The 27699-nt window shown below is 38.4% G+C and overlaps 6 protein-coding genes and 4 non-coding genes across 11 annotated transcripts; 9 read left to right on the forward strand and 1 right to left on the reverse strand.

Annotated features, from left to right (window-relative positions):
- The first annotated feature begins 1916 nt into the window (after window positions 1-1916).
- LOC117636234 lies at window positions 1917-2017 on the forward strand. The gene has a single exon (XR_004587034.1). It is a non-coding gene; the product is annotated as a small nucleolar RNA Z266 (small nucleolar RNA).
- A 702-nt stretch (window positions 2018-2719) lies between these two features.
- On the forward strand, window positions 2720-2821 carry LOC117636235. The gene has a single exon (XR_004587035.1). It is a non-coding gene; the product is annotated as a small nucleolar RNA Z266 (small nucleolar RNA).
- An 893-nt stretch (window positions 2822-3714) lies between these two features.
- On the reverse strand, window positions 3715-4833 carry LOC117635126. The gene has a single exon (XM_034369465.1). It carries the CDS (start codon window positions 4651-4653, stop codon window positions 4024-4026), a length of 630 nt encoding a protein of 209 aa, XP_034225356.1. The 5' UTR covers window positions 4654-4833; the 3' UTR covers window positions 3715-4023.
- A 1011-nt stretch (window positions 4834-5844) lies between these two features.
- On the forward strand, window positions 5845-11073 carry LOC117634629 (sorting nexin 1). Of its 2 annotated transcripts, none has more exons than XM_034368812.1 (11): window positions 5845-6168; window positions 6305-6439; window positions 7205-7340; window positions 7915-8048; window positions 8247-8321; window positions 8954-9113; window positions 9239-9372; window positions 9541-9609; window positions 9994-10073; window positions 10382-10442; window positions 10523-11073. In XM_034368812.1, exons 1-11 carry the CDS (start codon window positions 6157-6159, stop codon window positions 10730-10732), a joined length of 1206 nt encoding a protein of 401 aa, XP_034224703.1. In that variant the 5' UTR covers window positions 5845-6156; the 3' UTR covers window positions 10733-11073. The 2 variants fall into 2 exon arrangements, with proteins under 2 accessions (XP_034224703.1, XP_034224704.1); XM_034368813.1 differs by having other exon boundaries at window positions 5896-6168; window positions 6308-6439.
- Window positions 11074-11542: 469 nt separating this feature from the next.
- On the forward strand, window positions 11543-13185 carry LOC117633427. Its single transcript, XM_034367031.1, has 3 exons — window positions 11543-12017; window positions 12214-12267; window positions 12650-13185. The coding sequence occupies exons 1-3, from the start codon at window positions 11706-11708 to the stop codon at window positions 12881-12883; spliced, it is 600 nt and encodes a 199-aa protein (XP_034222922.1). The 5' UTR covers window positions 11543-11705; the 3' UTR covers window positions 12884-13185.
- TRNAN-GUU lies at window positions 12070-12143 on the forward strand. The gene has a single exon. It is a non-coding gene; the product is annotated as a tRNA-Asn (tRNA).
- An 82-nt stretch (window positions 13186-13267) lies between the features above and the next one.
- On the forward strand, window positions 13268-17323 carry LOC117633428 (long-chain-alcohol oxidase FAO1-like). The gene is given in 7 exon segments (XM_034367033.1): window positions 13268-14108; window positions 14608-15015; window positions 15138-15297; window positions 15378-15619; window positions 16089-17020; window positions 17100-17148; window positions 17151-17323. Coding segments are annotated over 7 exon segments (2124 nt in total). The 5' UTR covers window positions 13268-13844; the 3' UTR covers window positions 17220-17323.
- A 3727-nt stretch (window positions 17324-21050) lies between these two features.
- Window positions 21051-23760, forward strand: LOC117635864 (protein ORANGE-LIKE, chloroplastic). The gene is made up of 8 exons (XM_034370242.1): window positions 21051-21410; window positions 21501-21618; window positions 21696-21815; window positions 21901-21987; window positions 22231-22307; window positions 22435-22562; window positions 22846-22982; window positions 23357-23760. Exons 1-8 carry the CDS (start codon window positions 21238-21240, stop codon window positions 23432-23434), a joined length of 918 nt encoding a protein of 305 aa, XP_034226133.1. The 5' UTR covers window positions 21051-21237; the 3' UTR covers window positions 23435-23760.
- Window positions 23761-24414: 654 nt separating this feature from the next.
- On the forward strand, window positions 24415-24494 carry TRNAL-UAG. The gene has a single exon. It is a non-coding gene; the product is annotated as a tRNA-Leu (tRNA).
- Window positions 24495-24580: 86 nt separating this feature from the next.
- On the forward strand, window positions 24581-27323 carry LOC117634359 (protein ABHD11-like). The gene is made up of 5 exons (XM_034368435.1): window positions 24581-24863; window positions 24964-25202; window positions 25933-26045; window positions 26573-26713; window positions 26820-27323. Exons 1-5 carry the CDS (start codon window positions 24587-24589, stop codon window positions 27073-27075), a joined length of 1026 nt encoding a protein of 341 aa, XP_034224326.1. The 5' UTR covers window positions 24581-24586; the 3' UTR covers window positions 27076-27323.
- The last annotated feature ends 376 nt before the right edge of the window (window positions 27324-27699 follow it).

Raw genomic sequence — 27699 nt, forward strand, 5'->3', positions numbered from 1 at the left:
CGGTTTACATGAAATTTTGCGGTGACTGTACCCACTCCTGAATTCTATGGTCCAAGAAATTGTGATTACTCCCCATTAGATTTAATCTAAGGATAGAGAAAAAAAAAAACTGATTTAAAAATTATGACGTCATTATCTTTTACTTGCATCATAACACTATTTTAGTTATTAAAAATAAATTAAAGAAAAACCCTAGAGATGAGAAACGAAAACACCACCAATATCTTCCGACGGAGATGAACTTGAAACATAAGAAAGAAAAAGAAAAATGAGGCAGAATCCACCACCACCAGGAACTGCCTTCGATAAACCCTCCACCTTCTATTAGCAGACCAAACTTCCATGGTCTTGTGTCTCCACCCTTCCAAGGCTTTCTTCACCGAAAACCACCACCAGCATCAAGTCCCCTGCTCAATTTGAAAGTCATCGCACTTCCCATACTTCTCATTTGCCCCCTTCCATCACCATTACTCTTACTCTGCCTCTCAAAGGCTGAGCCCAATTTCTCTCACCAATGTCACCATCAGAGAGGGAAGTGTCATTCTTTTATTTGTATCAATGTATTATGTATGAGTAGTTGTATAATAACAAATTATTTTTTTAATGGTATTATTCATGATTAAGTGAGTTTTTTTTTTAAAATTTTTTTTTATAACGAATGTATAAGGGATAAGTTTACTATTGATCTAAAAAATTTAGTTCACAATATATATGAGTCAATCCGAACACGATATGATCACAAATGGGTTAGGTTAGTGTTGAGAGACACTCACCTAGACTAGGTGAGCCGAACGTTCCTTCAAGAATAGATGGGGATTAGTATAAACTCTAAGTCCCCAACATACAAATAAATACATTATATCCTCTTTTTTAGTGGGAATGAACGAACGCACTCAGGGCGTCCCCCCGTAGCCCAAAAAGCGTAAGGGCGGAAATTTTTCCGACTCTAACTAGCTAGCTTAATACATAAGGAATTAAAGAGGATGTTGTAAAGGGAGCAATATGCACGAAAACATCATGAAATTTGAGAAATGACATTTATTTGGATGAAATTTTAAGTTATAATTTATGACCTCTAAAGTCTATGCCGAGCCTCGGGCAAAATCATAAAATTTTGAGTTGCTGTTTCAAAATTTATCCTCACTGGGCCTCTTGCCTCCCACAAATGATAACTCTTGGGTCTCTGGTCTCAAAACTAAGCTCGTCAAATACTCTCAAAAGTTTATCACACCTGGGCTAGCCTCCCTGGTCTAAACTATATGAACATCGAAACTCAACCTACAGGCCCTCAAATCATTCAGCCCAAAGTGAGCAAGGGTAAATTCGTTACTCCGCACACTACAGAGCCTATATAAGCCACCTTATGTCACTTCACCCGCCTCCTGTGTCTGTTAAGCCACTAGGGTTTTTCTCCGTTCAAAATCTGCAACATTTACAGTGATAGCTCTAAATAGTTTTTGTTTTTGTTTTTTTTTTGTGTGGCTCAGAATCCGAACATGGAGTTCTGGATGCTGAGCTCAGTATCGATTTTGCTTCGTTTGTTTTAAAGCGCGGCCCTTAAGATCGCCTTCCTTAGCAACCATGGAAGCGTTTTGAGTCATAGCTGCGCAATAGCAAAACACCATTTAGGAGGGTTTCTTTAGGGTTTTCCTTCTGAACCGTCCTCTTCTCCCACCTGGGTTTTTCTTCCTGAGGCATTGCTCTGTTTCCATTTGGGTCCTGGAGCTCATTTTCTCATTTTCTGAAACCAAATGGCAAATAGCTTCAATGCTAGTTGCTCATGGGTGTTTCAGTCAATGGGGAGCCTTCAGGCCCATTGGAAACTATTCCTTGTAAATGTCTCAGTCTTGGGTGGGTAACATTCTTATCCCATTTTTTGTGTATAGTTTTTTAAATAAATTGATTAAAGTCGGAAAGCTTGGCAAGAATGATGATTCAATTAGATGTGTGAAAAAGGGAAATCCTTTTTTATGAACTCAACTATTTGAGGCATTTGGATTTGTCTGACTTGCCTGCCATCATTTTCAATCATGTTAGCTTCTTTCTAAGTTGTATCAATGTGTAGATGCACACCTACATTTCAACTGAAAATTATCATAACCTCTCCTGTTTCATTGAGTTCTTTTACTCCAATGGATTTTGTATCCCAATTTCAAAACTTATGATTTAGTTCCTTTCTGCCTTTTGGATAATTCAGCTTTCCATGTCTTCAGAACACCCTTTTTGTGTGTTTAATGGTTGTTGCCTATGTTGAAATTGTCTTGTACAACTTGTTCTTGGAAATATTGGTTGTTTAGGCTCTCTGTGGTTGGTTAAAGAAATTCCATCTCAAATATTTTGTGAATCTCATATGATGTCCCTGTCTATTTTTGAATGTTACGTTAAACTTTCATTTAATATTGTGTTATTGGAGGAGCATTTTGGAGTCAAGAAGTGATCTTTACTGGAAATTGTCTCTTTGTATGCTCGAAGGGGTTAAGATCAAGGCATGTCTCTGTTGTTATTTGATGCATGTGTTATTAAAATGTTGTCTATTGTGATTTATGTTTCCTTCATTTTTTTAAAGCAAGATTCGTTTTCACTGTAATTTTGTTTTGATTTTTGTGATATGCGATGACTTGTATGATTGCTAAAAACAAGTTTAGTCCATAATTGTTTTTATTTTGGAGCTAAAGAGACGGATTTTTTTAACTTTTTTTTTAATAAGTGGGTGGAAATGGACATGGCAAGAGTGATGATTCAATTAGATGTGTGAAAAAGGGAAATCTTTTTTTATGAACTCAATTATTTGAGGCATTTGGATTTGTCTGACTTGCCTGCCATAGTTATCCATATTCATCCTTTCTGAATATAGCCCCTTGGGATGTATGTTTGCGTATGTACAATACTGGACCACGAATTGGCATAAATTTTCTTGCTTTATTGGTTCTTTTTAGGTCAAATTTTGAAGTGGGATTTGCTCGCAGAATTTCAAAATGGATTGGTTGATTTCCTTTCTGCTTTATGTATAATGGTGCACGATTTGAGAATGCCCTTTTTCGTGTTTCGTGATTCTTACCCATTTTGAAATTTCCTTGATTGATACCTTACTTGGAATGTATGTAACCCTCTCATCTGGTAACTGCTTGCTTTTCATCAACATGGTTGGTGAGGTGGTCATCTTTTTGTGCAGAAATGATGCGTTGCAGATCAGAGTCAAGTACAGTTGTTAAGTTTTGGTGGTGCCACAATTGCTCTAAAGAGGCAAAACAAATACTCCTTTGGCACATGAGGGAGCTTCTACTTGGATTTGAAGCTTCTCAATCAGCATGAGAGGAGACTCATTGTTGTAAAGCTTGTTGCTAATGTCAGTCACACCCAGCCAAACCTTCGTAACAATGCGAATTTTTTTGGTTTTCACAGAGCTATGCTCCAGCTACTCTAATGTACAGGAAGGACAATTGAATTCTAATGTACGGGGAGCGAAATCTAGGAAAATTGCAAAGGATGCCTTGACTAACCGGCATAACTCCTGTATACTTATAACTATGTCTTTGAGATGGAACAATGTAAACTTATGTTGATGAAACAATGTAAACTTATGTTGACTCTTGTCTGGTAGATGTAAACTCCCGTCGACTTGGGCATTTTGTTGTGTAGTTTTCTCATGTGGGTTTTAGATTCAGTCATTCAGTGAAAATGTAGAATGAGATTGAAACAAACAATTGTGTTGAATGAGATTGAAACTTTTCTTGAATTCATGTCAATTGGTGATTGTGAAACTACAAATTCCCACCAGTGATTAAAAGTGAAAGTTTTGATCTTCATTATCCAGACATTAATTCTTGCAAAGCAAACAGAGGAATTATTAGAAACATGAGCAAGAAGCAGACAGAAATAGAACTCTACTTAACTATCCAGAATCAGCAAATCAAAAACAACAATGGGGGCACTAAACAAAAACTACCCCCAATTTCTTGGCGCATTAATAATAAAAGCCACCAGAATTCTTGATCAACCAACAAAAACAAAAAACTTGAAATCTCAATCAAGAAACCCAGTCTTGCGCCAAATGGCATTCCTGACCTGACGCAAGTCCCTACCTTTAAGCGTCCTCCCCACGCCTTCCAGCACCGAGAACGTGGTCCTCGCCGACAGCCCCGAACCCCTCGCCACCAGCTCGTGCGGCGGCAGCATCTCGTCGTCTCCGTCGTCATCATCGTCTACGACATCAGCAAGGTCGTCGTTTCTCCGATGCTTCTCCACCGCCCTGGACAGCATGGGAACCTTCATCGGAGCAGAGCTCTGGAACTTTCTCGAAGTCGGCACGGACTGAGACTGCGACTGCGACTGCGACTGAGACTGAGAAAATCTCGGAATTGAAGGTATGGGCTTCGACGACGATGATGAAGAGAGCGCGGGCTTCCGGTACAGGACCGGAGCCGGGAGACCTGGCTCCGGGAGGACCGCGAGTATGCCGGAGTTGACCCGGCGCGTCAGACTGAGCCGGGGGTTCTGCGCGTCGCTGGGCTCGGTGAAGTCGGTGGTCCAGAAGACCTCGGCCTCGTTGAGCTCCTCGCCCGCGGTGGCGGAGGAAGCCGGCGAGAATGAGAAGAAGCCGAGGAAGCGATCTGACGACGGCGATCGTTGGTGGCAGAAGCTGGTTGAATCCATTGTTTGTGGATTTTCCTTTCTTTCTTTTTTTGGACAGAGAGGAAAGAAAAAGGAGGAGACTTTTGGTTTTGATGTGGCGGACAGACGCAGAGTGTGGTGGGTGAGGCAAAATAAGAAGAGCAGAGAAAGAGAAGGAAAGTGGGAGGCACCTGAAATTGTTGAAGTGGAGTGGGACCCACGTGTGGGGGAGTTGCTTTCGGAAAGGATATGGGCGTTAGTTTTGGGGGTTTGGATTTTAGGTTTTTTTTTTTTTTTTGGGCGGGTCCCGCAGGCCTTAACGAAGTCGCATCCGAGTCCAATTTTTTCTCGTCCCTAATGGAAAAAATGGATGTTAATGTGCCGTGTAATCTAAGGATATTAGCGTAGAGTTGGAATTACTACTATAGATATAGACTAGTGGTGGTGCGCACGATCGGTTTGGTTTAAATCTGGATTAACTCCCAATCTTTTGGTGAAATCATAATCCTACTACATTTGAGCCTAATAAAATTAAACATGATCCAATCTAGATAGTTTTAGGCCACTAAACAATTAAGTAGGGTTATAAATCTTATCCATCTATATAATTCGGCCCATTAATATAGGGATTTTACATATATTGAATGTGTAAAATGAAATATAATACGAAATGACTATAATAAATATCAATATTTCAATGGTTAGACAATGAAATTAATATAAACAATTTCATCTATTTTAGGTATTTTTTTTTAAGAGAAAGGATATTTATTGCATTCATAATCTAGGTGTCACAAAGATCAATATTATTACAAACAACCACATAATTTTAATACAAATACGGATGCACAATAACCACAAGGAGGTGAATCTAAATACAAATTAGTCCAACCATGTGCACCTCCACTCATAGCCACACATGACCTAAGAAATTATGGCAAAAAGGTGGCTAGTCTAGAAAAGAACTAGATACATAAAATACAAGTAGAGACTACAAACACGGGGCAAACTCATAAAGAATTTATATACTTCATTCATATAAGTTAAACCTGAAACCTATTCCAATTAATAAGAGACAAATACCACTAAATCAACTGTTAATTTTTGCAGTTGGGTTTGATTTGGTAGAAAATGTTTGTTGCTTCTAGCTTAATTATAAGTCAAAGTGACGAAACTTGAGAAACTTAATAGTTTCTTACCAATATTCTTCAACACGCAGCCAAAAGAAAAAGTAAAATAAAAAACACTAAAATATACAACAATACTTCATTCTAAATCACCAAGGAAGAAAAAATACAATACTTTAGTCATACTCACTTACGTACCAAGATATTCCAAGTCATTTCCTTCCTGGTGTCGACCGATGGAACACCGGAACAGAGTACTGCGCACACCCGGCGCATTTTAGAAACATACACCTGTCTTCAATCGCAACTCCAGTTACAGAGTTCCACCCTTACGCTCTGTTTGATTCTCCGATTGAAATCTCGCAGAGGCTCGTCTCGTTCCATCTTCTTCATTGACTCCACCTTCCCCAAACCCGCGATGCTGACCACGGTAATTACAAATTTGCCCCTGCTCGCTTTCCTCTTCTTCTATCCCCAAATTATACAACTGGGTCTTAATTTTGTTGATTTGTGTCCTAATTTGGATTTTCCACTTGGCTTCTTCTTGATTGTGTGGTATGGAGCAGCAGAGAAGTGTATCGGGGTCGTCGCAGAGCCCTAGATCTCCATCCTCGCAGCCGTACCTGTCAGTCTCAGTGACTGAACCTGTGAAATTGGGCAATGGCGTCCAGGCCTATATCTCCTATCGTGTAATCACCAAGGTATTCTTTGATTTTCATCTTCTATTTGTGCTATTAGTCGTAGACTTAATTTGATCAGGGTTAGGGTTTATTGCAGGATGTGTTTCTGTGAGTGGGTTCATTGCGTAATTAACAATAGCTGCATGGTTGATTGATAGCTCACAGTTAGGGCTGACAAAAGTTCACACCTTGTGATAAAGGGAAATGGGTTGATGAGATTGTTGAAGAAAATTACGAATGATCAATTCAGTTAATGCTAGATTAGGTCTTTAAAAAGCAAGTAGGAAAATGGGATACCCGGGCATGTAAGAAAGAAATTAAGAATTTGTTTCTACATTATCATACAACATGCACTGAAAATTGAAAATTATTCAAGCTTTATGTGCCGTAGCATTTCCTTGCTAATTAAGATGGAACAAACTAACAAGAATCTGGATAATGGTTTTGTACGTATGTTTTGGCAGAAGACTTGGGTCTAGTGTTGGTTTATTAATGATGGAAGATTGATTATTGATTGGATTGGGGACAATGTTGCATTAATCATTATTCTTGTTATCAAATGCGTGCAAATGAACTATGTTTTTATTATGGATCTTTTGAGGTTGAGCATGCTGTGAATAACATGCTTGGTGACTTGGGCAGAGCTTGCAATCTCTAAGCGGGCTCTTTAAATCTTATTTTTGTGACTATTGTTGATGCAATCTTATAGGCTTGATTATATTCTTGAGTTTTGACATCTCTGTTATGTTTGTATTACTTTTTGAATGAATACTTTTGCTTTGGCAGACAAATTTTCCCGAGTACCAAGGGCCGGAGAAGATTGTTATTAGACGGTACAGTGATTTTGTTTGGCTACGTGACCGTCTTTTTGAAAAATACAAAGGAGTTTTTATTCCTCCTCTCCCTGAAAAGAGTGCTGTAGGTAACAACATCGCTCTACCCACTTTCTTAGGATTCCTTGGTGTACTAAGTAGAAAATACCACGTTTACATTTCCGTGAGCATAATTGTTTTCTGCCCCTAAATTATTTTGCTTGCATCATCATGGTACAGCTTGACATACCCAGTGGGATAAAACTTGGTTAGTGTTTAAAATTGCCAGTCAAGGCATTGTGGTAGTGCGTAGGTGGTTAGCCCACCCTGTGGGAATTTTTGTTTGTAGGTTTGTAACCAGTGAAATGCTTGGAATGCTTAGGCACCTAAAAAGGCTACCCTTTTTCACTCTTGTACACAAATCTGTTTATTGTGTATTCTAAAGAAGGGCTTAGAGGCAAGAAGTTGAATTCCAGCAGGACACTTCTGCCCAATCCTATTGCATGCAAGGTGTTTTGTGCATTTTTCTTGTTGGCTACATGAACTTATTATTTTGGGTTTATGTAAGGATCATGCATTGATGGTTTTCCTAGTCTTTGTAAAATGTGATTAATGAAGTTTTAATAAGATCATGTTGGAATCATTTTAAATATAACAGGACTAACTTCAGTCTTTCTAATGCAGAAAAGTTCCGTTTCAGTGCTGAATTCATTGAGATGAGGCGTCAAGCATTGGATGTATTTGTTAATCGAATAGCTTCACATCATGAGCTTCAGCAAAGTGAGGATCTGAGAACATTCTTGCAGGCAGATGAAGAGGTGATGTTTCTAAACTGATGCCTTGAGTTACACAGTTCACTACTATGAAAGTCAATAGGTCACCTGTGTTGGACATCTGAAAAATAGCTGAACTGATTCTTTGTTGTGCACACAAAAACACATACCTCTAATAAGAATTTATATTGTATAATGTGCAAAGGCTTCAGAGTATTTGACATGTTTCTGTAACTTGTTCAGACAATGGAGAGATTAAGGTTTCATGAGACCGGTATCTTTAAGAAGAAGCCAGCAGATTTGATGCAAATCTTCAAGGTAACATAGACTCTGCACAATGTTCCAAAGATGAACAGTTTGCATGAGCTATTCATTAAAAAAAGAAAAGCATTTCATGAGTTATTAAGGAACATTCTGTCACTTCTTCTTATTTTGCATATGCTCTAGCTGGTACTTCTCATTTTCAATAAATTTAGACAAGTAACCTGTAATGGGCACATTGTAAGGTTAATTTTCTGATTCAAGTACTGAAAATCTGTAGAAAATTGTCACTGTCATATTTATGACCTATGTTGTAGACATTGTGTAGCCAAATAGAAAAACAGAACATTTATCTGTTGTGGAATATTTGAAGAAGAGAGCTCCTCGCAACCTCTGTCTTGAATGCAACATAACACTTTAGCCATCTGAGAGCATTATTTGGATTCTGTAAAGTCAGTTCTGCTTGATGATAAATCCAATTCTTTCAAATTCTTTCAATATTTAAAATTTTAAAAATTTGCTAAGTCTGTTGTCAAGTGAATCAAAAGGAGCAGTCCTTTATCCACTGCACAATTCATTCCTTGTGCATTTATGATCTCTATTGGACTGAATAGGCCACTTAAACTAGTACACTTTCCTTTTGGAGTGATTATCTGATTGAGCAATAACAGCACCTGCATGTTTGACAGGATGTACAATCTAAAGTGAGCGATGTTGTTCTTGGAAAGGAAAAGCCAGTGGAAGAGTCAAATCCAGAATATGAGAAGTTGAAACACTACATCTTTGAGCTTGAAAACCACTTGGCTGAAGCCCAGAAGCATGCATACCGTCTTGTAAAGAGGCACAGAGGTAATAACAATGAAGGCTTAACTTTATAGTAGTTATTATTTCTGTATCAGGTGCTCACTTCTTTATTCTTAATTAGTACGTGTGTATAGGATAAAATTTGATTGTTTTTAACTATATTTATGCAGAGCTTGGACAGTCTCTCTCAGATTTCGGGAAAGCAGCCAAGCTCCTTGGAGCTTGTGAAGGTGATGCTCTTGGAAAGGCTTTCACCGAGCTTGGGGCAAAGTCAGAGGCATTATCAATCAGACTGCAAAAGGAGGTATGCTTCAATTGAGAACGCAGCATAAATTAGTGTTCCAGTGTGTACATTTTGTTGAGGTTGCCTCTCTGTGTATATGCCTGGTGTTGACTTTTGTTGTGCATTTTGTTTTATTTAAGAGCTTATCATGTTATATTGTAGTATTACTGTTCTTGTATTTCTTTGTAGGCTCACCAACTCTTAATGAATTTTGAAGAACCCTTGAAAGATTATGTTCGCGCTGTGCAATCTATTAAGGTGAGTGCAGTTTGACTTTATTAATGTTTTCAGAATATATCATCTCTCATTGCAATTTTCTCTTTCCCCATTAGATAATACTGTAGGTGTATGGCTTAAGCTTAAATTTTGATCCTCAATATTTGTTCCTGTGGGAAAATCTAATTCATGGTTACAAATTATTGGTAGAATTTTATTCCTGCCCATTTGGCACTATACTTGTAGAATTTGTCCCCTCCCATTCCGGATAATCTTTATATCTCATAAAAGCTGATCCTGGAAAAGTTAAGAAGTGGCTATGAATTATTTGTAGAAATTTTTATTTCCCAACCTATTTTGGCCTTCTGGATAATCTTCATTCGTCATAGAAGCTGCTGATCCTTCTGCTTTTGTGTGTTGAAACAGGCCACGATAGCTGAGAGAGCAAATGCCTTCAGACAACAGTGTGAACTTGCTGAAACAATTAAGTTGAAGGAGATAAATCTGTATGCATCTAGCCAACTATTGTGTTTCTCTGCTTGTCTGAATTTACTGTTAGGCTGGCCACTTGTAAATCGAAAGCATAGACAAGTAGCCATTATTAAAATGGCTGGACTCTTCTAGTTTTTCAGTAAACAAAGAAATGATTAAGAATTAAAAATTGCAAAAAAAATTGTAGATGACAACCAATTGATTCAACTAGAGTTGGATTTCACTCACCATGTTGATTTAGACATCATGATGCTCTTTCTTTTCTGTAACTGTTTGTTGGTCTGATGATTGGTTTAATCCCTTTTTGTCAATTGGTTTGCAGTGAAAAACTCATGCTAACGCGATCAGACAGGGTTGGAGAAGCTGAGCACGAGTACAAAGGGGCAAGTCAGCTGATGCAATAGAATATGGTGTACACATTAGGGATCTTCATTATTTGACTAGAATTGGTTTTGTGATGCAGTTGAAGGCTGAGGGTGAGGAAGCGAGTAGAAGATTTGAAACAATGGTGCGTCTGATGAACGAAGAGATTGTCCGTTTTCAGGAACAAAAGACAACAGACATGGGGATCGCTTTCCACGAATTTGCCAAAGGACAGGCACGCCTGGCAAATAGTATTGCAGATGCTTGGCGAAGTCTCCTCCCCAAGCTCGAAACTTGTTCCTCTGCATAGCTATTGAATTTAAAACCAGAGCAGTATAATTCACTTGGTTCGTAGAGATGGCAGGGCAGCTCTTGCTTTGTAAAAACTGTCGACCTTCAGGAGTTTGTTCTGCTATTCTGGTGTTGTGCGAGTTGTGGTTTACAAATTTGTTTAAATCCATTTTAACTTATTACCTGTACAAATTCAGAGCTAATTGAAAAGCTTTACTATCTGCTTTGTCATTTGCAGAGCAAACCACGAATAGATTTTCATGTGTACCTCACACATTGGACTTATTTTCACATTTTGCTGTACTTTGAAATGTTGAATTCTCCTTGAGTTGACCATTGAAATTGAAATCTAGTTATTTAGGGCGTGTTTGAGGATGTTTTTAAAGAAAAATCTATTATGTGGGAAGTATGTGATTTTTTAATTAAATATAATGTGTATTTTTGACGATAATCTAAACAACTCTAAATTAATCTAATCTACACACCTATCTGAAATGTAGAAATGCAAGGTGTCATGTATCAAATCATTGTTAACGTCAATGGGCTATTTTTTACCGTTAATGGAGTGCGGGCTATACATAAATCAATGGTCAGAAATTGCTCCCACGCAAATATAAAATGGTATTGGAGTATGAAGATTGGTTAGGGCAGGTAATTGAAATTAAGATATGTTAAAGATTCGATTAATTCTTGTGTAATACAAAAAAAATAGAATGAAAAAAAAAAAAAAAAACTAGAATTGGAAAAATAATGTGATGTGGAGGGTGGGGTACGTGGTACTTTGCTGACGTGGCATGAACTGATTGGAAAAATGTATGAAGCGCTTCTCGCCAACCATTCCCTTCCCGCCTCGTAAAAGAAGATGAAAAGAAGCAAAGCAGCCTATCCTTTAAAATTCCTTCTCCTTCCTCGTTTCTTCCTCCTATCCTATCCCACCTCTGAATTCTAACAAAAAAAACCTCTTCGTTTACTTAGCTTCAGTTCAGCTAACCATGGCCAATGCTGTGACTATGGGAGCGAGGTCACTCCCTTTCCACTCCGCACGTGTCAATTCCCACGTGCCATTCTCTCCCCCTCTCTCACTGGCAGCTTCCACCACCACCAGCAGCCACGTCTTCTTCCCCAAGCTTAATTTACACTCCGGCCACTGCCACCGCCCAAATCAAACGACACCGGCCAGGGCGTCGTATAAGGAAAGAAACAGCCTCGTCCCTTCCGACGACGCTGAAGATGGCGTCTTGCTTGGGACCATGAAATTGCCCTCGGATACCGACGTTCCCAGATTCCAGATGTTGCTCTTCCAGGTACTATTTGTGTTATTCACTTATTATTTAAAGCGTATACCCTAACACCAAAGCTGGAATAGCTCAGCTGGTTAGAGCGTGTGGCTGTTAACCACAAGGTCGGAGGTTCGAACCCTCCTTCTAGCGCTTTTTTTTCCTTCATTTTTTCATTTTTTTGTTGATCTTAGAAGATAAGATGCTGTGTTTTGTTTAACAGTGGGCTAATAGTCTCGCCCAAGGAGCTAACTTGCCTCTCCCTTCGCCTTTAAAGGTACACATAACTCAACAATTCAGTTCTTTTCTTTCATTTTCATTTTAAATTTATGGTCTCTTAGCTATGTTGTAGCACCCTTGACTGTGATAGCTTGTTGAGTCTCAACATCGGTGAACTACTGGGTCAATCTGAGTCTAATTATTGACTAATCCTTTTGGGGCATGTCGCGGAGGTGGCATGCGCTTCTTTGGGTTGTGACATATGTTGGGTGTTTGCATTAATATTTTTGTTGCTAATTGCATGGACACATTGGACAACACAAACATGTGCTACATGTATTATGACAATAGCATCGAGGCCTGTAGTGACATCTATCTATCTCAGCCTCCTTGCAAAGTGTAATGGATTGAATAATCTTGTGCGCCTTGCAATGGAACAGGTGGACAAAATTGCAGGTGGGACTAGATTGGGTTTTATTACAATTGGGGACGGGGAGACTGAGGTCCTTGTGTACATAGATTGCTTGGTTTTTCCAGCGGATGCTGATTCTGGGCCCATTTTCCGAGCTGTGAGAAATGGACGCTTGAAGGATAAGACGCCTCCTGGTGAGCCAAGAATCATGAGAAGTCTTATGCAGGCTCTTCAGAAGTCGGTTGAAATCGCTAGAGTGTAAACAAGTTTGCCATATATTTGTGATTATATGCGCTTTCTTATGTAATGCAAATATTTGTACTTTTCTTAAGTTCAAATAAATTTGGTCTCAGTGAAAGTTTGGTTTCAGCAAACAGATCATAGTTCTTGTTGTTTGTACATTTTTATGCTGTCGTGACCGAAGTCGGTTGAAATCGCTAGAGTGTAAACAAGTTTGCCATATATTTGTGATTATATGCGCTTTCTTTTGTGATGCAAATATTCGTACTTTTCTTAAGTCCAAATAAATTTGGTCTCAGTGAAAGTTTGGTTTCGGCAAACAGATCATAGTTCTTGTTGTTTGTACATTTTTATGCTGTCGTGACCGAATGTGCGAACATGTTTGTGAACTCCAAGCAACCCTCTTAAGTTTTAACAACTGTGTCTGCTTCTGCAACATTCAATGCAAAAAAGGACTGGGATTGTCCAGAAACACCATTAAGGTGCTTTTTAACATGCAGACACAACACTAAACTACATTATATTGTTGAGCTCTGATTTTATATTGTTCTGATTTATGTCCTTTGTGCTGCTAGACTACATTATATTTGCTGTTTCTTGGATGTTATATGTTTGACAGGCCAAGGCATTGGGATGATATTGTCTAGGAGCTTATTACTAGGTAATCATTCTCTCAACTTTGTCTTAACTAAACTCATTGGTTTCTTCAAAGCTAAAAAAAAAGGGGAAGTTGTAATCTTCAAAGCTTAAAAAAAGGAAGTTGAAGTTACTATTACACCTATTAAAAAAGGGCACTAAGAAACAAAATTTTATATCCAGTACTTTCCATGTTGGCAGTATACTCAGCTATAAGGTATCTTGAATCTGAGACTGAATCTCTCAAACTGTCGTTTGGTACTCCATTACTTCCCTTTCACCCCTTGTAAGACTTTGACAGTAAATAAGAAATTTCCCTGACTTCTTGATTTGAGACTTAAAAGAAAATGGAGAAACAAGCAACAACAGAAGGATTTTTTGATGATGGACACGAAGATGGTTACGACGCAGTTGTTGTGGGGTCTGGCTATGGTGGTTCTATTGCTGCTTGTCGGTTGTCTATGGCAGGCGTAAAGGTATGTCTAATTGAGAAAGGCCGGAGATGGGAATCTAAGGACTTTCCAACTGACAGCTCCAAAATCTTGTCTGCTATGAGGATGGAGAACCAGAACCTAGGCATTAGCTTTGGACGAAAAGATGCTTTGTTCCAGGTTATTCTCTCTTCCTCTGTTTCTTTTTTCATGCTGTTATCTCATTGTGTTAGAAAGTGCAGCTCGGACAATATCTCCACGCTATATTGTCCTTCCTTTTTTCAATTTAAATCCCACAAGGCATGGGGTCTTTATTTCCTTTAATTTCTGATGTTACTTGCTTACTATTGTGTATATACGGATGTTTTTACTACAACATAGAAACATATACAGTTTTCCCAAAACCTTGCACCTTGCAACTCATATATTAAACGTAAATGCAACGTGACTATAGTGTTTTGTTTTGGGATTTGGGAGCTGTCAAACACCATGAACAAACTCATATTCAGTGATTACTGGATCTTATAAGGGAATAATATCGCCAGACATTCTGAGTGGATTTTTTAAAATCAATTTATATGACCTTAGGCAGGTCATCTGGAAAAGATTCTAACTCTGTCGCATGGAAGTTAAAACCTATGTGATTACTTAAAGTGCATCTATTATGATGGAAGTGTAGGTATATGAGCAAAATGATTCTCTAGCAGCAGTTGCCTGTGGGCTTGGTGGAGGTTCACTAGTGAATGCAGGAGTTATGGTTCCAACACCAGTTCGTGCGAGACGGCATCCAAAGTGGCCAAAGGAATGGGAAAGAAATTGGGATAACTGTGAAGCTTCTGCTGCAGCCATGCTGAAAGCACAGAGTATTCCTGTCAAATTTCCTATTGCGAAAGTTATGGAAGAAGTTTCTAATGGAGAGATTGGAGAAACTTTTGATACTTCAGTGAAGCTGAGTGTGAATTTTGACCCTGAAGAACCACTAGCCGATGCAATGGGTACCTGCTTAGCCTGTGGAAACTGTCTTTCTGGATGTCCTTATAATGCCAAAAGTTCTACCGATAAAAATTATCTACGTTCTGCAATCCAGGCATGCCTTATGTTATACTATATTGTGGAGAAAATAATAATATCCATTAGGATGTAAGAGACGTTTTTGTTTAAGTTTTAAGGTCACCCTCTCCACTAAAACCAGTGTTTCTTGTGAAGCAGGCAGGATGCGTTGTTAAAACAGAATGTCAAGTGCAGTATGTGGTTAGAAACCTGCATGAAAGCTTACAATATGAAGGAAAAGTTGGAAGAAAAAATAGAAGATGGCTTGTTTACTTCAATGAGATTGACTATATCACCTCTGATTTCGTAATCCTATCAGGTAAGAAACAGTCAAAGTAGGTATCTTCTGGAAATTTTGATCACAGAGATTCTAACAATTTCTAGACTTGGTTTTATCAGCTGGAGTTTTTGGCACAACTAAGATACTCTTCCAGTCACAAATGAGAGGACTAAAACTTTCAGAAGCACTCGGATCTGGATTCAGCTGTAATGGGAATACCGTGGCTTATCTTGCTGGGAGCCCAGCACCACTGAATGGCTACGGATTAGACAGAAAGAAAGTGTTTAAGATGCCATTTCGAGAAAGGCCAGGGCCATCCATCTCTTCATCTTACACTTCTTCACTGGGTTTTACAATCCAGGTTCAGAGACTTCTTTACACTTAATTGACTTTAGTTTTTTTCATTCATTGCAATTTATGGCTTGGTTCCAATTACTTTTAATTTGCAACGGAAATCAACGTTGTATCATATAATTATCTGGTGGGAAATCTAGATTGAGTTTACATGGCTTTCCAGATACGGCCAAAATTTCTGTGGTGTTGGAGTTAGTCATAGTTAACCTCACAACTTAGTACAGTTGGTGTGATTGTGATGTACCATAATACATACCCGGCCGACGGCCTTAAAGTCGAGGTGCCTGATATGGTCAAGAATGAAGATAATTATTAAGTAGTTGCTGATCTGGTTTTTGCACAAAAACGAGTGAATTATTATATATATGAACTATGAATTATGCATGCATATATAAATATTAATCTGAACTTCTGCAAATGAAAATGCTCTTTTGTAAGATGGATACAACCACCTCTTATGTAGTTTCCTCTGTCAGAGTGCTGTGCTTCCTACAGCTTATCCGTACCTGCTGTTTAAAGGAATTACAACATATGGATGGCCTGCTGGATACTGGTTCTTTCATGGGATTATAGACAAGATAAAACATATCATGGGTTTCAAAGCAAGCCAAGCAATGGTTCTTATAGGATTAGGATATGATGAAAGTGACGGTAAGATCATGTTAGAAAGGGGCACAAACAAAATCTGCTTTATCCCAGCTCATGATCCCCTTCTCCCTCGAAAAATTAAAGCTTTTCAAAAGATCACTAAGAAATTAGGAGGAATTCTCTTTATGTCAAAATATCGAAGCACATCGGTTCATCTTCTAGGCGGGTGCAATGCATCATCAGAACCTTCACACGGTGTTTGCAACCCCAATGGGCAGGTTTTTGATGCAGAGGATTCGACCACAGTACATCCAGGCCTCTATGTGTGCGATGCTTCTTTGATCCCATGTTCTGTTGGAATAAATCCATCTCTTACTATTGCCACTGTAGCTGAGCACATAAGTAAGCAACTTGTGCAGGATGTTCTCAAGAACAAGAGGAGAAAGGGGCTTGAATGTGTTCTCAAAACTGCAAACCAAGGTCCAGATTCCTTCACTGATAAGACTACAATTACTGGTCAGAGATCAGAGGTCTTGATTAAAGAAACCATGAGAGGTTATGTTGGGGGTATGCCCTGCACAGCTTATATCAGAATGAAGATGAACACTGGGGACCACTCTGATGAACAGAAGTCTGGTACTGGAGAATCCCATCCTCTTCTAAGAGGGAAAGTGGGAGGGCATGTGGAATTTAGAGCCTTTGAGAAGGATGAATTACACGTCATAGACGGGGACGTAAATTTGTGTGAAGTAGATTGCAGAACTCCTTACACACACTATATGCATTATAATCTTCTTCTTGGGGCTTCTACTGGTTCAAGGTATATGAAACTTGAAAATTTGATAGCTTTTCATTTGTTTTCTTTTGTCACAATTAAAACATTACCAATTTTGGTGCAGGTATATTCTTGAGGGAAGAAAGATAATGAATCCTTATCTCTTTGGCTTATATGCTTGGAGGGAGATGACAACATTGCATGTGACATTTGTAAAAGTTGCAGAGAAAAACTCAAGGGATGAGAAGGTGATTTTGAAAGGGGAGCTTAGTATTTCCATGAAGGAGCTTCTTAAGAGCTTCATTAGCCTTGAAGGAAACAAGAAGGGAAGGTTCATATGCCTCCTCTCAGGGGCTATCTTAAGAACCTATATATTGCAGATACCTCGAGGGAATCCCAAGGATTTAAATCTGTCCTACTGTCTACATAAATCTTATCCAAGTGGTACTCTTCATGAAATAAAAACAGGTAGCAAAAAGTTGAGTTCATTGTTTACAGGCCTTTAAATTCAAACCTATTTATAACTTAATATGTTGCCATTCAAGAATCTATGCATCAATGATCATTTGCTTTAAAACACGAACCTAAAAAAATTCTTCATAATCTACAAAATAGCATCGAGTCAAAACTCTGGATTTTCAATGCAAACCTTCTTTGGTGAAGACTGGAATAAAAGATGCTGAACACTTCAGGTCATATACTTGGATTGATGATCTGGCTTAACCTTGGAATTCCATCCGATGCCGCAGAACGTGCTGCTTCTTGTCCCTTATATTCTTGCTGCTACTTGAGTTCCTAATTTCATGTCCCATATATGATGCAGAAGATGGATTCAATATCAGTTGCAGACAATGGAAGTGCCACCATGTTTTGTCACAACTTAAAGGAGATGAACAACAAACTCCAGTTCTCCTTCTTAATGGATATTCTACTGAGAGTTACTGGTTGCCAACGGAGCCAAATGACTTGATCAGAACCTTACTTGAAGAAGGGCATGAAACATGGCTGTTGCAATCAAGATTACAACCTCTGAATCCTTCAAACGGTTTTACGATTGAAGATGTTGGAAGATTTGATATCCCTGCTGGTAAAAAATTATAAACACCTACTCTAACTCTTACTGATCTGATCCTATTGTATTTCATTAAGCATTTTCTTGCTTTACTACTTCTGCAGCAATTAATAAGATCATGGAGTTGCATGGACCATGTGTAAAGGTGCATGTTGTTGCACACTGCGTTGGAGGCTTAGCCATACATATAGCTGTCATGGGAGGTCATGTCTCTGCAACCCGTATAGCTTCTCTTTCTTGCACCAACTCTTCAATGTTCTTCAAGCTTAGTGCTTTGTCCACAGTTAAAATGTGGCTTCCTCTGATGCCAGTGAGCTCTCTCTCTCCCTCTCTCTCTCTCTCTCTCTCTCTCTCTCTCTCAAAGAAAAAAAAAACACAGTAAAACAATAGCAATGAAGATGTGGGAAAATTAGCAGGATACTTTTTTAACAAGGGGAGGAAAAAAGAAAAAAGAAGTGCTCTCAAATAATGGCAAAATGCTTAAATAGATTATATGGTTTAAAGTTGTAGCAATTTAATAATCGTACATAGTTTTTGTAAATACTAAGGAGACATAGAGTTCATAATATATGAGAGCCGCAATTGAGTGACCTAAAGGTGCCTCTATTATTCTTTCATGCTTGAACCTTAATTTTTATTTTATTTTAATGCAGATATCAATGTTCATACTTGGAAATAACAAGATACTTCCTCTGTTGGAAACATCATCGGTCAGCTCACGCCACAGCCTCCTGAAACTTATAGCCTGCTTCATACCCCGGTATGAGAAATGCACCTGCAATGAATGCGAAGTGTTTTCTGGCATATTTGGAAACACATTCTGGCACAAAAACATAAGCCCCACCATGCACCAGTGGTTGAACAAGCAAAGCTCAACAAGGCTTCCTATGGCAGCATTTCCCCACCTCAGAAAGATATGCAACTCTGGTTTTATAGTAGACAGCAGTGGCAGCAACTCATATTTGATCCATCCAGAAAGAATGGCACTCCCAACACTTTACATATCTGGCGGGCAGTCTCTCCTTGTGACTCCTCACACATCTTTCCTTGCTCATAAATACATGAAGTTGCACCAGCCTGGCTTCAGACATGAAAGGGTAGTTGTGGAGGGTTTTGGACATTCAGATTTGTTGATTGGAGAAGAATCTTACAAGAAGGTGTTTCCTCACATACTATCTCATATAAGATCAGCTGAACAAGGAAGAATAGGGAAGGGAAAGAAGTGCAGAAAAGAGGCCTTGGATTGGGAAGCTGATGATCAATATGAAGGCTTGGGTGAATTTGGAACTTGGTTTTCTCCTTTTGTTATAGTTTTTTTGTTGTTTATGTTGCTTTCTCTGCTAGTGTCATTCTTTATATAATTTCAGACCAAGCCAAAAGGAGTCATTGTTTGTATAACTGAAAATAGGAAAATATTAATGACTGCCTTGTCAAAACCCCAGGCCCCATACTCCATTATGTCATGTAGTTTCATTTTGAGCATTTTGGGAAATTGTTCAAATAGTGTTAGTATGTTACTATGGTGACATAGTCTTAAACCATTACAAATCAATGAATAAATAATAAACAATGTTTCAGTGATTTTAAAGTGACTCATATTAGTTATGCCATTGTACCTCTTCTAAGATTAAAATTAAAATTATTTGACCTACTAGTAAGGAGAAGTTTTTGTCTATTACTATTGCACCTTCAGGTGATATTATTAATGCTGTGTTATGCACGGGTTTGAAAATTGTGTTCGTCCAACGGGATCTAGCCCAGAAAAAAAGGACATTAATTTACAGATCATGAAATTTTGGCAGTGTGTGAGAAAATCTCCCACCTCCAATATCGTTTATATAAAATAAAATAAAAATTATATTTGAATCTCACCTCCCACCTCCAATATCGCTTATATAAAAGACGTCACACCAAAAAATTACTCGAAACAAGAAGCGGCTAAATTTTGGGCTTGAGTTGCATTGTACTGAGAGAAGACTTCGGCCTGTCCGTTAATCTCAATTTGTTTGTTGAGCAAGTGGGCCCATTTCACCAGAAAAATAAAGAGATATTTAGTGATATACCCATTTCTAGCACTAATATTATAAATAAACCCTACACAATTGAATTCCTATAAACAAACCCAAAAAAAAACCCAAAAAATGATAGCTAGCCTTATTGAATTTAATATTGATTATTAAATTACTTTGATGCCCTATAGAGTGCTTTGGGTATTTTTATGAGATTTTGGGGTTGGGCTTGTTTTAAGAAATTGATGGCAGTTTTGTAATTTATAAGAAGTTAAAATCTTTTTTGTTATGTTGTAAATGGACTTTGGGTGTGTTTCTAAAGTCCATTTTATATAGGGTATTTTTATAATTTGGGCCCCCATATTGGGTATAATAGTGAATCTCCCAAAAATAAATAAATAAATATTAGTAAGAGCCAACAGTACGAGCGGGGCGTTAATTGCCGGGAACACAAATAACAATTTAAGACGGTCTTTTGAGAGCTAAAGAGTTGAATTTGGTTAATGTTGTGGTGGAATTTGATTCTCAAGTGGCTATTAATTCTGTTTTGGGGGATGTTTCTTCATCTAATTGGGAGTTGTATCCTATCCTTAAGGATATTAGGTTTCTTAAAGCCTCTTTCACAAATCTGAATTGGGCATGGGTACCCCGTGAAGCGAACCGGTCTGTGGATGTCGTTGCCTCGCTTGCTAGGAAGGCGATGTGCTTGGAGTCGTGGCTTGTGCGACCTCCATCCTCTCTAGTTCATATTTTATCTCGGGATGGTCTTCCTTGTCCTCCGCCTGATGCTTAATCTTTTGTTGTGTGGTTTTTTGTTTGTTTTGTTCTTTTGGCTTGTTTTTAGTTCTTTAGTTTGGTGTGTTTGTTCTGTTTGTTTGGTTGGATTTGGCTCCCCTTTGGGCCTTTGCCGGTTGGCTTTTGTGATATCTTCGTTGAAAAAAAAAAAAAAAAAAATTTAAGACGGTCAAGAGAGACGAAGTTGGCAGAGTGACACGTGGCATTAGCCCATCAGCCTCATCTTTCTGTCTACATCTTTACCAAAGATGCCCCTCAAACCCTCTCACAGATTCCTTTGTTCACTCACCAAACCCCCTCTCTCTCTCTCTCTCTCTCTCTCTCTCTCTCGTCTCTCTACTGCGTTTGGATGATGAGGATGAGCAGAGCGTAGAAGTTTTAGAAAGATGGCTTCTTTCTCTCTCCACTATCATCCTCTCCCTTCCTCCAAAACCCAAATTCCCTGCACCTCCTCTTATGGCAGCCCTAGACGCCTCTCCCTGTCCAAATTCACCTCCTCACGTCCCCAACTTTCCTGTTCTGTTTCCAAGGAGGGTTCCTCCGGAGATAACCTCCCCAGGTAATTAATTGAATTTTCTTCCTGATGTTTGGTTGATGAGAAAATGCTGAATTTTAATTTGCTTTTTTTTCTTCTTTTTTTTTTTCTCAGCACTTTTTGTATCATAGAAGGGCCAGAGACGGTACAGGACTTTGTTCAGATGCAGCTGCAGGAAATTCAGGACAACATCAGGAGCAGGCGCAACAAGATTTTTCTTCTCATGGAAGAGGTCAAAACTCAAAAGGGTGTCTTGAATGTTCATTTTCTTATGGCATATTCCTTGTTTGATACTTTTGGTTTGTGCAGCTAAGGAGATTGCGGGTGCAGCACCGCATAAAGATGGCGAAAGATATCGATGAGGCTTGCGAGGAAGAGTCAAATGAGATGCCGGACATTCCATCAACTATCCCTTTTCTCAATCATGTGGTGAGTTTCATTAATAATGTAGCAAACTGCCTTGAGCTTGCCGTTTAGTTTCGTCCAACATTTTTTGATTTTTGTTGTCATGTAGACACCAAAGACATTGAAGCAGCTCTACCTCACAAGTTTATCAATGATATCTACTGTAATTGTATTTGGGGGCCTTATTGCACCCACGGTAAGTCTGTAAATGTAGATTGTCAATTTAAGTTTCTTTATCGTGACTGTATGGTGCTCATTCTGTACTATTATTCTAAGTAGATTTTCATTTTCCATACCTCTTTATGTCTAGTGACCCTTATATCAGGGTGGTACATGTTCCTTTTGATATTAATTTTAAAGTTCATGCGTTGTGCTGGTAAATATGTTCATGCACTTTACTGTTATATGTATAAATGTCTCAACCTGTTCTCTGTGGCAGTTGGAACTAAAATTAGGTATAGGAGGTACCTCTTATGAAGACTTCATTCGCAGCATGCATTTGCCTTTGCAATTAAGGTATTTATTGAACATGCTTTTTCCTGATTACGAATTTAAAGTTCAAGCAATTTTTATTTGTGTCTCTATGAAATACGGATTTGCTTACTTGGTGTCCCAAATTACTTCTGTTGGATCTTGAATTCAGTCAGGTTGATCCCATTGTGGCATCTTTCTCGGGTGGGGCAGTGGGTGTTATTTCAGCATTGATGTTGATTGAAGCTAACAATGTTGAGCAACAAGAGAAGAAAAGGTGCAAATACTGCCACGGAACTGGTATGTTTCAATTTGTCTCAAATACAAGTGCGCCAACAGATTTTCATGCTGAACAGTTGCATTTGAATTTAGGATCTCTTTGACGATTTTATTTATTAAAAAAAAGGGGATGATGTTGTGGATATTATGTTTCTTCAAATTTATTGAAGTTTTTTCATCACAAAAGTTATTTTCAACTTATTCTGTTACTTTTTTTTGGGGTGTGGTTTCTTTTTTATTTTTTCAGCATAATTGTTATTCTTTTGTATGAGTTTGAAAATTTTGTCTGATCATACTTGGACAGGGTACTTGGCCTGTGCTAGATGTTCAGCAAGTGGTGTGTGCTTGAACATCAATCCTATATTAGAATCTAGTGCATCGGACCGCCCTTTGCGAGTTCCCACAACTGAGAGGTGTCAAAATTGCTCTGGTGCTGGAAAGGTATGGAATTTGTTATACAAGGTGGCTTGTTCATGAGATATGATTTGGCATGTTGAAGTTTATGGAACTGCCATTTATCATACTAATCAACTAGTGTTGATCATTTGTCTTGGCATGTGCTACACATGTTTCAAATCTCTCCATAAATCCATCTTGTCATGTTTTCCTATGGTTTTAGTCATACTAAGCTTAAAAGAGAAGAAACAATTATCACACTTACGATGATTTGTCATACTTCCCAAAGAAAAGATTTAGTGTTAAAGCTTCAATTGCAATTTGTTTCTTTTGATAAGAGAGCTTTGCAATTTGTTTCTTGATATATTGTAATGCCAATCTCTCCCTTGTAGTACTAATCATCTTCCATGTTCATTTAGGTCATGTGCCCAACATGCCTCTGCACTGGGATGATGATGGCAAGCGAGCACGACCCACGGATAGATCCATTTGACTAAAGCAAACCACACAAATAACTTTACCAGTGTTATCTTCTTGTCGATGTAGCTTGGGAATAATTTTCCCATTCCTGGCCTTCTCCTCCACTGTCCAAAGACACAGAAAGTATATAAAGTAAAAATTGTGTAAAAATAAAATAAGGCAATAGAATGTTGTCACAATTTCCCTTCATATTGGCATTGTTGTCTTAATTACAGAGTACCTCATGTAAACTAGGAACACCAATTTAAGTTTACATTGTAAGTTTTCTGTTTGATGAGATGTAGGGATTGGGTACTTGGTTGAGCAGAATGCCAATTTAGATGAAAAGTTTACTTTTTGTTTACATATTCTATAAGAGATTATTAGAAGCAAAGCTATAATGACTATCACATCCTGAGCAACTGCAAAATAGTCTAATTACTTAAATAAAAAAAAATTGATATGCAAGGGAGCTTACAATGTGAGATCAGACATAACCAATATGAATTTATTTGTATGACGAATTCAGCCGGCAACCAGAATCCAAGATTTCCTGCAATCAGAATTATAACTTTAACATATATTCTTTGTGCAGGAAGGATACGTCGAGAAACCTCACTTCTACTCAATTTTCTTTAACATTAAAATAGGGTCATTTAAAGCTCCGGTTTTAGGTTTTGAGTATCAACACAAGAGCTAAGAGCTATTTGACATGAGTGAGAGGGATCATATTTGATTATCAACACTGTTGGCTGTCCTATGAGCCAAATCCACTCAAAAGAACAAAAAGATAATAGGATTCACGATTGTTTGTATGAGAAAAAATAGTATCTCCTATATGATCCAATAACCCGTTGAAGTTGATGAAGCATTCATAACGTGTTCAGTTTCCAAAGAACTATCATCTCTTTCCTTTAAGCACCACCTAACCAAATCATTTTAGCAAATGGATATATAAGACAGAGATAAATCAAGATTAGGGTATATATAATTTAAGTTGTCTACGTTAATATCAACCGACAGTTTGGCCGAGTGGTCTAAGGCGCCAGATTTAGGCTCTGGTCCGAAAGGGCGTGGGTTCAAATCCCACAGCTGTCAATTTAAACTTGTTTTAATCTTTTTGTTAATATTAACACTTTCCGTTAAGTACTCGCGTCGCGCGAGAGGAGCAACGACGTAGTATAGCTATTATGTGTAGTTTGCTCAAGCCTGAAAGAAACGGGACAGTTTTCTCTTTCATCACCATGGCCCGGACCCTCGGAAACAAACCGGGTTTTCACCACCTCCTGACCCGATTCACAATCTCACGGCGGCCACTGCAAACCCTAGCCTACGAAGAGCTCCGGCACTCCGCCGACCCAGAACCCTGCCGCGCCACCGCTTTTGTCCTCCATGGCCTTCTGGGCTCCGCCAGAAACTGGAGATCTTTCTCTCGCGCCCTCCTCTCCAATATTTCCGACCCATCTGGTCACTCTTCCTCTCTCTGCTCAAGTTCTACTGGTTCCTCTGTTTTGTTCAATGCACAAATTTTGATAATTTGTTTCTTTGATTGTGTGTGTTTTTGTAGGTTGGAGATTGGTGCTTGTGGATTTGAGGAACCATGGGAGGTCAGCTGAGATCGAAGGTCTGAACCCACCTCATGATTTGGTCAATGCGGCCCAAGATTTGGCTCATTTGGTTAAGTCTCAAGGTTGGGCATGGCCGGATGTTGTTCTTGGCCACTCCATGGGTGGTAAGGTTGCTCTGCAATTTGCAGAAAGCTGTGCTCGTGGTCACTATGGTGGTTCCGCTAAGTTGCCCAAGCAGGTTTTCACTTTTGCCCTCGTAGTTTCAACACTTGTGCTTTCTCTTTGCTGAAGGTTGCTTTATTTTGGCGTAATTTTTAAGTTATTCAAATTCTAGGCTTTCATCATCTGCAATAACCAGAACCATAATAAAACCTAATCATTCAGACAAAAATAAAATAAAAATCTAATCTAATCATTCTAGCAAAATGAACTAAATTGGCAAGTTTTTTGCTTGTAGGCTGTTGTGCCCTTCCCTGATACAATATGGGTATATTGTGTGAATCAAAATCATATTTTTTCTTGGTGGGTTGGGGAGTAGGTACGACACTTTTGGTTCTCCACGTTTTTTTTTGAACCGTGGATGTTGAAAACTTTCCAACCAATGCTTGTAAACTTATAAATTCTTATCATGCGTAGCTCTGTTGAATGTTGCATGGATCATGCCTTAGTTTCCTGTGTTTGGTTTATGAGCGAGTACTGCTTCATAATCTATGTGTTGTCTAATGAACTCTAATTGAAACCAAAGCAAGGATTATCTATCACATTGGTTTTTCATTTTGATACGACTCCTGCTGTCAAATAGGGCCAGCTTAGTCAGTTGCCTAGTGAATTCTAACTCTTGAATTTATAGCTAAAAGGAAACAAAGAAATCATTTAAAAGCTTATGATCCTGTGTGATTGAAAGCTCAGTTCACTTGCACTTAAAAATATTTTTGTGCTCTTTGTACTTTCTCTGTGATCCAGAACAGCTGTGGGTATTGGATTCCGTTCCAGGAGAAGTGATCCGTGAAAACAGTGATGGTGAAGTTGAGAAAGTTTTGCAGACATTGCAGAGTTTACCTTCATCAATTCCATCACGAAAGTAAAACCTCTTTCTCCTTATGATAAATTATTTGTTTCTTATTTGTGTACTTGGGTGCTGGAGTGTTTAACTGCCACTATTATTATGGGTTAAAAGGTTCAGAAGTAGGTGTCATTTTTTTTTTTTTGGGTCTGAAAATAAGTGTCAGTTAGGAGTTCTTTCTTTGTATGCTACCCCCTTTGGAGATTGACACCATTTCGTACATTGCTAAATTTATTCTGATGCTTTAATTCTCGTGCTCAAAAGTCTCTATAATATAGTGGAGGCTGTTAATCAAAGAAGTTAGTCTGCTTAATAATATTGGTCCATACCGTCAGATTGCTTCACTCAAGCAAGAGTCTTGGGTTCCGTCTTAGATTTACTTTGGTTAAGCTTGACCAGGAGTCTTTTTGAACTCATTATGAAACTGTTGTTTTTGCGTCAAAGCTTGTTTGCATGATGGAGTTACAAAGATTGTCATATGTCATATGTCATATAACGTTTATGTTTCCAAGTTTTTATGTGATAGATCTGGTTCTTGGCTTCAGGTGGCTTGTGGATCATATGATTGAACTTGGGTTCTCAAAGTCATTGTCAGAATGGATAGGCACCAACCTCAAAAAACAGGGAGATCATGAGACATGGGCGTTCAATCTTGATGGTGTTGTCCAGATGTTCAAGTCTTACCAGTAAATTTCTTATTATTTTCATATCAGTTCTTAGAAGTATAAACAATAATTTTTGTTCCCTCCCTCCCCCTTACATTTCCATGTTTCTATGAATCCAAAATATTAGGGAGAAGTCCTATTGGCATCTGTTAGAGCAACCCCCAAAAGATATGGAGATAGCTGTTGTGCGTGCTGAGAACAGTGATCGTTGGGACCCGGATGTGATTCAACGGCTTGGAAGCCTTGCCAATTGGGAAGGAGATGGATTGGAGGGAAAGTTTTCAGTTCATGTTCTCCCCAAGTCAGGCCATTGGGTTCACGTGGACAATCCAAAAGGTCTTCTTGAGATTGTGGCACCTAGGATTTCATCCCTTCGACCTTAAACCATAGTTGGATTTTAAAAGTCATCTACCACAGAAGAGATATAGTGGATTAGTGATTTTTTTCTTATGATTTTACCATTTTGCTGGCACCCAGCACCTTCATGGGATGAATGCGGCTGTGTTAATAATATTGATACTAACTCTCTAGCCTTAAATGTACAAACCTGAGAATTACAAAATTTATGCTTGCATTTAGAGATATATCCTTTTGTATTTCAATTATTCACTTATAATAAGCATTTTTATCATTTGGCTGATCTTTTCTGGTTTTTGGATTTCATCTGGCTCTACATTATAAAACTTTCTACCAGTTGCTAACATGGGAATTTGATTAATTGAGAGGCATCTTCTTCATTCTAAAAACTTCTTTTTTTTAATTAATTGGAGCGCGAGATTCAAACTTAAAACATCTTTCAACATTGGAACGAAAAGTGCATTTAGACTAAAGCTTGTCGATTTATTTATTAACTCCACACAATTTGCTAAACCTAATATGGACATGGAGTGTCATATTGAAGTAAAGGCTCTTAACTGCTTCAGTACCTAAGATGAACTATTTGAAGGTTCTTCATCATATTATAGAGGGGAAAGGACAGCGAAAAGAAAAAATTTATACATTATGGA

The sequence above is a fragment of the Prunus dulcis genome, chromosome 7 (assembly GCF_902201215.1).
Source record: "Prunus dulcis chromosome 7, ALMONDv2, whole genome shotgun sequence".
NCBI classification, from domain to species: domain Eukaryota; kingdom Viridiplantae; phylum Streptophyta; class Magnoliopsida; order Rosales; family Rosaceae; genus Prunus; species Prunus dulcis.

What these genes read in the sequence shown, in the direction of transcription:
- LOC117635126 (XM_034369465.1), bottom strand. Translation starts at nt 4,653, where the DNA reads ATGGATTCAACCAGCTTCTGCCACCAACGATCGCCGTCGTCAGATCGC.
- LOC117634629 (XM_034368812.1), top strand. An exon ending in ATTTGATGCAAATCTTCAAG is followed by an intron (nt 8,322 to 8,953) that starts GTAACATAGACT and finishes CATGTTTGACAG; the next exon opens with GATGTACAATCTAAAGTGAG. An exon ending in CTGAGCACGAGTACAAAGGG is followed by an intron (nt 10,443 to 10,522) that starts GCAAGTCAGCTG and finishes TTTGTGATGCAG; the next exon opens with TTGAAGGCTGAGGGTGAGGA.
- LOC117633427 (XM_034367031.1), top strand. Translation starts at nt 11,706, where the DNA reads ATGGCCAATGCTGTGACTATGGGAGCGAGGTCACTCCCTTTCCACTCC. An exon ending in TCCAGATGTTGCTCTTCCAG is followed by an intron (nt 12,018 to 12,213) that starts GTACTATTTGTG and finishes TTTGTTTAACAG; the next exon opens with TGGGCTAATAGTCTCGCCCA. An exon ending in CTCTCCCTTCGCCTTTAAAG is followed by an intron (nt 12,268 to 12,649) that starts GTACACATAACT and finishes GCAATGGAACAG; the next exon opens with GTGGACAAAATTGCAGGTGG.
- LOC117635864 (XM_034370242.1), top strand. Translation starts at nt 21,238, where the DNA reads ATGGCTTCTTTCTCTCTCCACTATCATCCTCTCCCTTCCTCCAAAACC. An exon ending in GGGGCCTTATTGCACCCACG is followed by an intron (nt 21,988 to 22,230) that starts GTAAGTCTGTAA and finishes TCTCTGTGGCAG; the next exon opens with TTGGAACTAAAATTAGGTAT. An exon ending in ATTGCTCTGGTGCTGGAAAG is followed by an intron (nt 22,983 to 23,356) that starts GTATGGAATTTG and finishes ATGTTCATTTAG; the next exon opens with GTCATGTGCCCAACATGCCT.
- LOC117634359 (XM_034368435.1), top strand. Translation starts at nt 24,587, where the DNA reads ATGTGTAGTTTGCTCAAGCCTGAAAGAAACGGGACAGTTTTCTCTTTC. An exon ending in TCATCAATTCCATCACGAAA is followed by an intron (nt 26,046 to 26,572) that starts GTAAAACCTCTT and finishes TCTTGGCTTCAG; the next exon opens with GTGGCTTGTGGATCATATGA. An exon ending in CAGATGTTCAAGTCTTACCA is followed by an intron (nt 26,714 to 26,819) that starts GTAAATTTCTTA and finishes CCAAAATATTAG; the next exon opens with GGAGAAGTCCTATTGGCATC.